Genomic DNA, 13441 nt, shown 5'->3' with positions numbered 1-13441 from the left:
TCTACATGTATGAATATAGAATACGGCACGACGCGGCTATTTCCTACACGAAATTCAACTTCCATGTTTAGTGACTGTGTGAGTCTTGAGCAGCGATTAATTGCTCCAAGTCGATTACATTCTTTCTCTTTATTTTGTGTGGATTCATCTCAGTATAGTGGATTTTTAATGTACATCTACAACTACACGTGTGCGTACCTTTCATGTTCATAATTTCACTTCTATTCTTTGTTCTTAATCCGATGAGATTGCGAGAGGTCATAAAAATAAATTTTTTACTCTCTCATCCACCTTCGAGGTTTGTGACGGGAACCGAGCGGTGAAGGATTTGTGGGAGTTTTTGTGGTTGCTTTGGGTGGGATTTTGAGGTTATGTTGGGAATTTTGGATGAATTAGTTAGGAATGTCGTCTTTATTGGAAAACTGAGTGAGGTTTGGTAGAGTTTTAGTGGATCTTGAAGTCTTCTAATTCCTTTTTTGTCTAGCTAGTCTCTAAAATCCTTATTCTAAAAGCACATGGCATTGAAATCGCGAAAAATGCTAAAGCGGGACATTTGGGAATGCTCTGAGAACTTAAGGATACTACGTTTATGATGCCTAGACTCTGTATACCTCGGATACTCAATTTGTATGGTCCAAATTTACTAAATGGCCTACTATGTCCTACTTAGGCTAAAATAAAACAAATCAGAACTTATATCCAAAATAAGCAACTTGACCAACTCCCAGACATCAATCTTGATGCCATCCCATTGTACTCCCCGGGTCACAACAATTTCAGCAAGCATATAGTAAAGATGATAGATAAAAGAAAGTTTATTTTCCTATAAATAAAAGCCTTTCTGTTAATCAGCTTTGAATCTCATGTACAAACAGAAATTCTATTGCTGCTCCTTTATTTGCTATCTCGGAAATAATAATAATAAAAAAATAGTCCGGTTATTGAACTTCTAAGCTTCACATATGCTCACATCAATTATACAGTAAATCGTCTCTATTTTTTTTTAGAATTGTTTGATTTGACAAATTTTAAATCTAAATAAATCACAGGCAATCTGTCAATTCTAAATACACTGATTAGTCATAATGTCTGTCCAAATAAACGTGCCGAGCTGTTAATTGCTTATCCAAACACACACAATTCATCATTAAATTGCAAACAAAGTGACATTCTACGTTTCATGTTCCGTTATATAGCCATATAAGTTCGTGTGTGTTTATAGCAGAGTTGGAAAATGGGCACTTGTAACAGGCAAAACCGTACAAATGTTTGATAATTTGTATGGATTTTCTTACAAAAAACCGTACAAATGCTGAATTCTTTCAAAACCATTCAAATTATCATGAAATTGTATGGGTTTTGTCTGTCAAAGTTGCCTGTTTTGCAACTGCAAATCATGACAAAAACTACAAATGTTTGATAATTTGTATGGTTTTATTAGAAATTGTATGGTTTTTGCCTATCACAGAAGCCATTTTTAGCAAATCAAGACAAAAACCGTACAAATGTTTGATAATTTATAAAGTTTTTCTTACAAAACCATACAAATTATCAAGAAATTGTACGGTTTTTGCCTGTCACACGTGTCTGCTTTCCAACTCTGGACTTTAAAGTACATATTGAAGGAGAATTTCTGTCGCGAAAAATCTATTGGACATTTAAGATGATTATTGGACATTAAAAAAAAGTCAAATAAAATTTATTGTAATTACATCTTTTAAAAGGGGTACTTCAGGTACTGACTCTACGTGTGGGATGTTTACACAATGTTGACTTTTTAATCGATATGTGCAATCAAAATGGATTTATTTAAAGTGATTTTTGCTTTTATTGTAATTGAACTGGCACGACGACACCAGTTTTGGAATTGTGTGTAAATACATTTTAAATGTCTTGCTGGGTTGGAAGCTATTTAAACGTTTTATTTTATTATTATCGTACCTTTTTATAGATTTATTGAAAAAGATAAAATAAATGTGATTGTACTGTTAATCGGTAAGTTGTTTGAATTAATAGCTTGATTTGTTTAATTGAGGTTAGAATGGATATTTGGATGGATTTATGAAAGTTTGGAACTAGTAGCTTGATTTCAATTTTACACTCGAGTGACACGATGCCGTGAATCGAATATTTCTTCATGAATATTCCTAACAGGCATATAGACCGCTTTTGGGAACCGTGATGGTCTTTATGTACCATGAAAGGATGCTCTTAGGCTGTTAGGGTATGGATGTCATCAGGGCATTTTTGCGTCTTGACGGCTAAGCTGTGTATTACCCAAGTAAGCCCATCGCATCATCTCAAGAGCAGAGTATACTGAGCAAGGCTCATAAACATGCTCATCCAGTTTATTTAGGTTAGCTCTCGAGTCTGAGTAATCTTACGTGTTTTCGTGCAAGTGCCAACTTAGAGGCACCCTGTTAGCTACATTGTGATTGACGGGTAAGCAGAAATTGCTAGAATTGTACAATTTTAAACAAAATCTTTAAAATTTAGTCGAGTTTTTTAGAAATTATATTTTCAAATCTCAAAAATCCGTTAAATTTTTGATTTTAATTTGAAACTCTTTTTCATTGCAACTTCCGGATTCAATGTTTATTTGTACCGATTTGTACATATTGAATGACTAACATTGATCCAAGCTATAAGATAAACCTCGAAACTCTCCACCAATCCCAAAAAAGCATCCAACACATCACATTGCATCGATTATATCTCCATCAAATGCATATTTTCAATCATTATCTGATGATTTTTATGCCTATAATTTTATTTGAATAGAAATTTCTCATCTCTTGCAAGCCCATGTCAGATTTTTGATAGCTGCAAGTGAAAATATTTTGAGATGGGGCCGGTGCGTATCGAATTAATTATCACGTCTAAATGCGACAAAGTTGTGAAAAAATGTATGAAGAGCGAGATGGGAGATGAATTTGAATTAATCATCGGATTGACTCACTTTCATAAAAAAAAATGGAAAGCGTTTATTATGCAATGCAGCGAGGCTGCTTCTCTTCATTCAGCTTTTGGTGATGCCAAAAATGATTCGAGACATTAATCATATATCGAGGCATAGTGTGCATAGAATTTTATGACATTTGTTGCTCACCGCTGTGATATCTCTAGCCTAATTAATTAATTGTTACTGACCCGATACCTGGCTACTTAAACAAAAAAGTCTCTTAATTGATAAGCAAATATTCGGCAAAATTTTGAATGCGTGCGGGCACTGTCACACAGAAATATTTGAAATTTGTAACCCTGAGACCATCAATCAGGCATACTTTACTTCTTATTAATTTGATATCTTAAATACCGCATTAATGAATATTTGTGAGAGTTCAATACAATTTTGAATGGGATTTTAGAGTGCAATGGACTTGGTATGGTATGATATTGAGGAGGTATGGGGATATTGAGACGGTATGGGGATATTGAGGCGGTATGGATGTTGTTTTGGATGTTAAGGGATTTAAGGCATTAGAATTCATCTGTCTGAAGTAATCATTGAGGAATTAGATTGATTTTCCCCTAATATATTACAATAAAATAATTCAAATTCAAAAAATCCGTTAGAATTTTGAACCAATTTTAAGAAATCATGTTGATTTCCCCCTAATATTTTGCAATAAAATAATTCAAATTCCAAAAATCCGTTAAAATTTTGAACCAATTTAAAGAAATCATGTTGATTTTCCATTAATATTTTACAAGAAAATATTTCAAATTCAAAAAATCCGTTAGAATTTTGAACCATTTCATTGAAATTGTACTGATATTCCCCTAAATTCTTGCAAAAATTTCAATTTAAATCTGAAAAATCCGTTAAAATTTCCTATTAATTCCAACCTTGATTTGCAATCTAAACAACGCCATAACATGACATTCCAGCATTAATTAATTAATTCTCAACAAAAATATACTCACCAAGTGGCAATTTACTCTTCAACATATCCATGGCAACAACATTAACAATCAATACCCAAATGGGACATTCTAACAAATCATTTTCAGACTTTACGAATGTTAGAACAGATAAACATTGCGTCTCGAGACGTCGCCTGTCTGGATATGAACGGCTCAATTCACGATGTACATTTGATTGAAATTTCTTCATGTCAAAAATCTGTTTGGAAGGAACAAAAACAAATAAAAGTCAATAAGTGAGGATTATTTTTGGAAATGAGAATTAATCAAGTCCATATTGAGGTTTGATTGACAAATCGGTCCATTAGTGGATGTCTTAATGCAAGAACTTGATAAATTCTTCTTCAAATTGCAGTCATTGCCTTAGACAATTGAATTAAAAGTCATTAAACTCATCATGCGTTGAACTGTGAGAAATTTGATACCTTCATATGCAGCATGCATGTCCAATAAAAATTACAATCATCAATTTTACTTCCTTTATCATAAATCCTTACCTTAACAACTTTATCCATTTCTAAGGAATGATTTGGTGCCTTTAGCACTTCACTACCAATTGCCGTCTCTTCATTCGGTGCACTGGCTGTACTTTTTACATAAACATTACTTTTTGAATAACGACGAACTAAAATATTGCCTGCATCGTCCATTTTAATTTTGACACCCTGGAAGCAAATAAAATATTAATTGACTTTTATGTCCACTTCTTCTACTTCTGCTTCTTATTTCATGTTATTGAATATTTAAATTAGACACAAAACACGGCTGTCATGCGTTCAGCTCAACTGAGCTATTATTAAGTTTTTTTGTTGTGGTCAGACCAATCAATCTGGTTGCACAGGTTATTTTTAACATCTAATGTCTAATGTGCAACCTGTTGCTGACTGTTTTGACTCTTTTTTTTTGCTTTGCGAGCGGCTTTTGTGTTGGAACTAGCTTTATTGTCTGTAATTTGACTGTCTGACATAACTATTGGGATTGTTGCTGTTAAGTCGTTCTCAAATGAGGTATTTTGGATGACTTATGAACTTTTTGGTGCCCTCCCTCTAACTTCTTAAAGCAACAACTCGATTGACATCATTTGTCAACCAATCCCTCACATAAATTGGAAGTGAATTGTGTTGAAGCTTTGACAATAATTGTATGCAAATACCCCTGAAGATAAAGACTGAGTGGCAACGGTATATTCACAAAAAAATTAAGACAGTAAAGTAAGCATTGAAAGTGGAATTTAAGAAGCATTTGAATGCAGTTTTTGACATAAGACACAGTAAATTATGACAGTTATGGACCAATATGAGGCATTACTGTCAGATTAAGAAGTTACAGATCTAACAAAGAGATAAGGGATCTTGAGGGAGATGAAAGAGCAAATGAAGCAACTGAAAGCAATTGAGCTAAAAGTGCTGCATTTAAGAAAATGGAAGGATTAATTCTAAATGGATCTTGTTATATTGAAAGGAGTTGGGCCGTATCTTCAGCTTTTAATGGATTACGAACCATAAAAGGTAATTGACAAAGATTGAAGTCATATCAACAGCAGTTTATAAAATGATTAAGATATCGGGCTCGGTTAGGAATCGAACCCAGAATAGAGTGATACTGATTTCAAATCTGGTGCCTAAGCATTCGACCACAGAGGCCTTATTCACGCCCAGGCAGTTTCGCCTATATATGGCTCAACATTCCAGATTCAAGCACTAAATATAATTAACAAAAGCGACAAATGCCGCAAACTGCATTGCTTCATCCAGCTCACGAGTCGAACTTTGTGGCTAGATATGACCAATGAACAACGAGCTTCCAATAAAATTGAACATAAGATCCTGTCTAGGATTGAACCCAAGATCTTATGCACGAAAATCTAACTCTCTACCACTCACTCTAGTGGAAGTTTAGTAGAAGTAAGGAAATAAGTATGTAAATCAGACCTAACAGCGCTCCACAAGCCTCTTCAACTGACCCCTTCATTCTACTTCCATTAAATTCATCCACAAATAATTTAAATTATCAATATATTATTACTGTAGTCCGCACTTCGTTGGAATGTCTTTAAAATGTTCAAGGACGTAAATTGTCAGTCAATTGTATATGCAGAGCAACAACAAAGCACATTAAGAATGATACAAATTAATGATTTTTTCCGACTTCAAAAGAAATCGTCTAGAAAAAAAAAATTTATTTTAATTCATTTTAAATTGGTTTTTACGACTTGGCTTCCTCGTCAATAAGCAGCATAAGGATTTGCTGGGAAGCATTTGAAATGCAGAACATAAGTACCTTCTTCTCAATACTTTTTTTGGAGTGTTAAATGCCAAAATAATAAAAAAATGTTAAGTCCGGAAAACCATTCACTTTACAATTGATTATGTCAAGGAACTCTGATTAATCATCATCCAAAAATTGAAAATCGATTCAGTTCTGATGCGATTTGTGACCATTCATTTTAATGCTTGATCAATAATGGCTAATTAAGAAACAATAATTAGAATTAGACTTTATACAGCACCAAAAGACTACAACAAAAGATGCCGATATCCTGCCATGAATGCGGTGCCGTTATATGTTTTATGTAAATAAGCTCTTCATACACACATGAATTGTGACTTATTATAGACTTTGGGGTCACTATAATGCCAATAGCATGAAGATTCAATAACAAATACGCACAAAATAAACAAACAATTAAGATCCAAAAATAATCTCGTCTCAATCTCGCATCACGATCGTCAAGGAAAGTTGCAGAACGACCATGGGAGATGAGTACTTAAGACGCAGTATTGTGGATGATGATTATTGTGAACTTTATAAAGCTTATAATATAAGCTTGTGTGTTATTATAAGGTCTATAAAAGTAGGACTTGAATCTACAGATTTCTAGTCAGGTAGCCTAGTCATTTGGTCAATTGACTACTTGAGGATTTAGATATTATCTAGATAAAGGACACAATCCCGTCAATTTGAGATTATTTGAGGTTATAGTTTGAGATTTTTCTATTAATATAAATCAGGATGGAGCTCAGAACGAAATGAAAGAGATGCTAGCAATAACAGCAATTGACTTTATGGCAACGTCATGGTTCTATTTGGTAGCCTCTAAACCTTAGCTAGGATTTTTCTGGTAAAATAGGATCAAACTACATTAAATGTCATGATTTTTAGAAAAAAAATTATGGAAATTGCTGGTTCGATTCCTATAAAGATTTAAATGAAGAAGTATAGACGTTCGAAGACTGCGCAAGTGTTAATCTCTTTTTTGCAAATTTGCTTATGACATGGTGTCCAATTTACACTAAATTTAGCTTTTTACTGGTCTGATGCTGGACTTTTGTCATTTGTACCTTTCAGAATCAGTATCCTCTGATATTCTTAATTTTATCCTTACTTTTTTGAGCCACGACACAATTTAACGGTAAGAAACGGCCTAATCGGCACATAACATGCGGCAGTTAATCGGAAATACACTAGTGTGTCATGGCACAAAGCTTAGACAACCCTGAATTATCCCAATGAAAAAAAGAAGCCGCAAATTCACATCTCTCTAAGGTCATCCATGGGGTTTTTATCACATCCGGAATGTTAAAGCTACCACAACACCATCCATAAATCATATCTGACAATCAATAGTTAATTACTCAAAATAACCAGCGATAACTAATCCATGCCACCCAATGTGAATTTTTTACATGCGCGCATCTGAATGTTAATATTTAAGGCATACTCAATATTACAATCTCCTCGACTGAGCAATACTGAAATTGAAAGTGTTTGATTTTTACTTTTTATTGATTGAAGATATTTTGGTGCTGGAGATGAATAAAAAAAAAGTGAAAACAGGTTTTTGGTGACGTGTCTTTAATAACTTACGGATGATGCTATTTTTGGAACTAAAAATAAAAAAAAATCTTCTTTTTTTGTCTTTCAAATGTCCACTGAGAATCTCTTGGGATAGACACTGGATTTTTTTTTATAAAATGATCGATAGACATTTTATTGAATTTAATTAATTTTGGTCTTACAGGATGTGAATCTTGGGTAGCACTAAGTCCACTTAGAGTCTGCTTGCATTAAGGCCATTGATTCGTAAAATATTGATAATAAGTAGCTTTAAATGCTAAGTTTCTAATTAGTCGATTGCATCAGATTAAAGTTTTTTGTGCTTGTTTGACATTTGCAGCTACAATGTGCTGCATCGAGGATTTTTTCCCATAACAGCATCAATAGCCTTTAAATTAATTAAATTTTAGTAGCTTTAAAGTTGCAAATTACGCGTGCGCATCCCAAAAAATGTTACATTGTAGTTGAATATGTCTCTAGTTACATTGTAGATGAAAATGTCTCTAAATAATGAGGTGTATCCAATATTGAGTGTCAAATCTATAAACCTATCAATATGACGCCATTATCGTATCATTAATTTCACTAGACAACGACCTATCATGCGTGTATGATTGAATAGTCTACAATCTATTACAAAACTCATAAAAGCTGCAATTATTGGCACCAAAAATGGACATGTCGATTATTAAACTTGATCAAAAATTTTTTATTTTAGAAAAATGCTTGTGTGTTATGGCTTAATTAAGCGGTTGTTAGAGACTCGTTTTGTTGTTTAATGTGGAATGGCTGGTTGTTGTGATGTTTAATGAAGGCTATACATTAGGGCAGTGGTAGGTTACCTTTTATTCTTCCGCGGCACTCCTTGGTGGTAAACTTCTACCGAAACAGCAACTGACAAACGTTTCATGGAGTTTGTGCCGCGGCACAGGCTGTCCTCTATCATATTAGGGTATATACTAGGTTGGCCATTATTTTTCAAATATTTTCTCACCGTTATTTTTCAAATATTTTTTGACCGTTATTATTCAAATAATTTTTGACCGTTATTTTTCAAATATGTAATGACCGTTATTTTTTGATTCAAATTTTATGACTTGTGACTTCTTATGAGACTTCGAGCTACTCTATTAAGTAATAATAGTCTAAAGCTACACCTGAACTAAGATTCAATTCAAATTTCCATAAATAAGGTTAATCATACTCATTTAAGCTCATTTCTGTATCTATCAGCACTTAGTATTAATATCTATCCAACTTATATGCTGCCATTTACCAATCTAAATATTCCTTTTACTTCACAACTTGACTTCAAAGTGATCTTAATCATTTAACTTATCTAACCACCCCACTTGCCAATTAAATTGAAAATACAAAACATTTTGATAAATTACTGTAACACATTCAATAGCCAGTGCCTTAAACAGTCATTTAGACATTTTCTTTATCTATCGCTAATCAAGTGATTGTTAAATGTGTAATTTGATTACAAAATTACTTTCATTTCTAGAGCTCAATTGGATAACGAAACTAAATTGAAATTGAAATGGTGGCGGTAGTGCAAAAATTCAATTGCTGATTGGGATTGATTAAGAGAGTTAAGGGATCTTGTGTAGGGACAAATTTTGAGAAGGAAGGGGTCCCTCTTTGGGTTCAGGACTGTGCTTGAATGACGTCAATCTAAAATATTATCAAAAAAGTGGAAAAAAAGAGTTTTGAAGTATTAACTAAATTTTAGAAATTCTTGGGATTCGAACTCACACACAAGTCTTTCTTTAATGCATGTAAACATTAAAATCCTAACTTTTTCAATTATGTCCACATAAGACAGAACTTTACTTATTCAAAAATGGCAAAATCTCTTAAATATGGTTAGATACCCAAAATATCAATTTGCTACATCCAAATGCTACTCAAACATTAATGGTAAACAAACATAAATGACTCTACACAATAGCCAAATGATTAGTGTTAAGCAGTGGTGGACAACCATAAATTTTTCGCGTTATATTTTTGTGTTAAGCCTCGATCGAAACCACACTTAGCATGCGGTTCATGTCGTTTTGAAGAATTTTTAGTTGTGTGCCTTGTGTGACTAGTGTGTCGCGTCACACAAGTTGCCCACAACTGTTCTAAAGCATTCGCATCTAATGTGCTTTAATTACTCGATAAATTAATCAAAATTCATTAAAATCTCCAGAGATTATTAAAAGCTCATTCTGTTACATAACATGACCGAGTGACTGTGGACTTTTATAGCTGAGAATCTTGACATGACGACGAAAAGAATGAAAGAATCAAGCACAGAAACAAAAAAAAAAATTGATGCTTTGTTCTGTCATTCAGCATTAAAGAACCTCCTTAAATGTATAAATTAATATTTAATTTTCAGTTTTTTAAAAAATCAATTGATTAATGCGATGCATTTAAGTGTGCCTTTATCGAATGTATTTTGGATGTGCTAAAATATCACTTTGAATTATTTTTTATTTTAGAAGTTTTTCAAATGACATTTGGATGATGATGCTCATTTAATGGATGATAAATGTGAATTTTTGACATGTCAATTTTTAATTTTCGATGAATTTTAAGAATGAATTTTTTTTAAGGAGGGTAAGGAACGAATGGATGAGTCAATGAATGAATGCTGTGGACAATGGGGTTATTTATTGACCTTTAAGGCGCCTTAATATGCAGTAATTTAGATAATGATTCATATTATGTCACTAGAGGAGTCGAATAGGTGCGTGGATGTAGCTTTAGAATTCGTCTAGAGCTTTGTTGAGCAGCCTATGTGACGTGGCACACTTGTGTGCTGTGTATGGTTTTGGTCGAGTCTTACCGTTAAGGTGTACCGCAAAAAATAAAAGGCTGTCTACCGCCGATCTAAAAGCTACCTAAGCTTAGGCATGCTTAACATGTCTGTCCATGCACACCCATTGCCTATACCAAGGCTAGCACATCAATTTTTGAACAATTCAGAACAACAAAGAAGATCTAGACCAAAAGCAGCCTCTACCAATGTGCTACATCTTAGAACTGCATTCACTCAACCACTACCAGCCTGCCTACATATCTACATATCATACCCAATTCCCATACATGCAACAGAATTCATGTCAGTACTCTTAATTCTTGTATTTACCTTTACAATCTAATAAGCTGTTAATTACATTAAGTGATAAATAAGCAGCTGCATGCTAGATTTTTATTTAAAAATATTAATTTATTGTTTCCATGAAAGAACGGAACTTGTACGTTTATCAGGCTATAAAAATGTCATGAGATAATTTAATGCTGTTTTGTGTTATGATGGAGATCTATTAATAATTGTGGATAATAATTCTGTCACTAATTTTGTATGGATGGATGATAATTTAGTGGAATTGAGTCTGGGAATGAATTTAGGGTCTGCTACCTGGAGACTGTTGAATATTTAGTAATGAAAAGTAGAGATTTTGGTGAAATTTTTAAAAAAATAGTTTAAGTTAAAAGAAATTGTGTCTAAAAACCCAGAGCAAGATGCGAATTCGGTTGAAACAATTATGATTTGAACCTTATTCTGTTCAGTTTTTCTTAAAAATTCTCATGTGAAGAAAATTTTGCAAAAAACTCATTTAATCTACATTGATTCAAAATTTTTCTCTTGTGAAGTATAAAAATTTCAAACAAATTACTCATAATTAAGAATTTTTCTTCAATTTTCACATCCAGTCCTTTAATATTATACAGCAGATGGCCACCCTACTTAAGATTCGTCTCCAATACGACTCAGTCTTAAAAATTGCCTAAAAATACCAAAAATTGTCAATTTAAAAGCTATTGACATATAATCAAGCATTTTATGATTCATAGACTGGCTAATATCTCTTAACAAGGCAATCATAAGCATGTAAAAATATATAAAAAATTCCAGATTTTTGAATAAATTAAATAATCCGCGATTAGAGTTTTGCGGCGATTCTTACGAAACTTAATATTGCTGCATCCATAAAACAGTAATCACCAGTTAATTCGTATGCAAATTTGATTAAAGAAGACACAGTTGTGCCTGAATTCTGAATGTGCAGTCAAGATCGATCGTGTATGCAAGTCATCTTTCGAGTGTCATATCATGTTTCAAATTTGCACGTTTCTGTAAATAATTTCTGTAAATTTATTAATTCCAAATGTGGACTTATTATATCCACAATGGCAATGGTTCATTTGAAAAATGTTGCAATTTAATATTTTGGACAATCGAAACAAGAAATTAAGATTTCTATAATGAGATATAATGAAATATTGTGTAATTTTAACGCAGTTAATTTTATTATATTGAAAATCAAATAATTATGACAGAATTGGACTGGTCATTTAGAATTAATTGATATTTATTTATGGACTATACGAGGGGTTCATTCAACAGTGGCGTCAAACATAAATGTAATGTTTTTTAGAGGAACTAAATAAGTTAAAAAGTGACAGAATTGAGATTCGAACTTATGCTTTGAACCGGGAAAACAATGGAAATTTTTGAATAATTTTGTATGAAATTATATACTTCACAAGGGAAAATTTCTTAAATTTGAAGATTTTTGTACGAAGCTATATACTTCACAAGAGAATGTTTCTAAATTTTTCACAATTTTGCCAGAAATTTTATACTTCACAAGAGAAAGTTTCTAAATTTTTCACAATTTTGTATGAAATCTTATACTTCACAAGCGAAGTTTCTGAATTTTTTTATAATTTTGTATGAAATTTTATACTTCACAAGAGAAAGTTTCTAAATTTCTCACAATTTTTGTACGAAATTATATACTTCACAAGAGAAAGTATCTAAATTTTTCAAAATTTTGTATGAAATCTTATACTTCACAAGAGAAAGTTTCCAAATTTTTCAAAATTCTTAAACTTCACAATCGTCTCAACCCCAATCAAATTTAAAACCACTTGACACCACTGACCAATAACCCCCAAGACAACCCGCAGAAAACGACACGAAATGATTGAAATAAAATTAATTACTTTTCATTAAATGACTACAAGTTCACAGCGCAAACAAACAAGTTGATAAATGACCATTAGCTTCCATTTCCTGTCACAAATGCTCTAATATGACATGTCTGTACATTCCGATAAATGCAGGAAGAACAGTATTTGATACACTTTATATTATTTAATTGTCATGTTGTTGTGCACATCGTTGTCTGCATGTTGCTGTTTCCATTATGTTACAGTATCGATTGCTACCGCGTGTGCATTACATAATGTAAAATATATTTGCACTATGATATCCATTTTTATTATTATGTAATTATGACAACAATTTCTGCTGTCTGATTTGCACTCAAGTTTACGCTTGTTCGTACGATTGTTAACTTTTTTGATATCTTTTGTTGAAATAAGGCAAATTTTAATCTCATAAGAAGCTATCAAGTCATAAAAAGCTTAACTTAAATGCTGGCTCTTGACCATAAATCTCATTCTACTATTGTAATGGAACTTCTGCTTAACTTGTAAATGTTTATCTCATCTCTGTTTCATTCGTCATGACATATTGGCAGCCTTGAGTGGGTCTTACACTTACATGATGCCTGGGGTGTGCAATGATTTAAGTTGAGAAGAATTTTTTAGAAAAATAAAGTGAAATTTAATTAAAAAAAAAAACCATTAAAGTTTCACAGGGAAAAAC

General features: G+C 32.6%; 1 protein-coding gene across 4 annotated transcripts in view; it reads right to left on the bottom strand.

Moving 5' to 3' along the window:
* Positions 1-13441, bottom strand: part of exp (expansion) — a 92302-nt gene that overhangs the window by 14482 nt on the left and 64379 nt on the right. For all 4 annotated transcript variants that reach the window (XM_070642587.1, XM_070642589.1, XM_070642588.1 and 1 more), the window contains 2 exons: positions 4425-4592; positions 3928-4126 (listed from right to left, as the gene is read on the bottom strand). In XM_070642587.1, coding sequence (XP_070498688.1) covers positions 3928-4126; positions 4425-4592 — 367 coding nt within the window. The remainder of the gene's footprint in view (positions 1-3927; positions 4127-4424; positions 4593-13441) is intronic.

The sequence above is a fragment of the Chironomus tepperi genome, unplaced genomic scaffold (genome assembly GCF_022539635.2).
Source record: "Chironomus tepperi strain 1889 unplaced genomic scaffold, CSIRO-AGI_Ctep_v1 contig_298, whole genome shotgun sequence".
Classification (NCBI taxonomy): Eukaryota; Metazoa; Arthropoda; class Insecta; order Diptera; family Chironomidae; genus Chironomus; species Chironomus tepperi.
The sequence above is the reverse complement of the archived record's forward strand: the minus strand, read 5'-3'. Positions and strand labels throughout refer to the sequence as shown.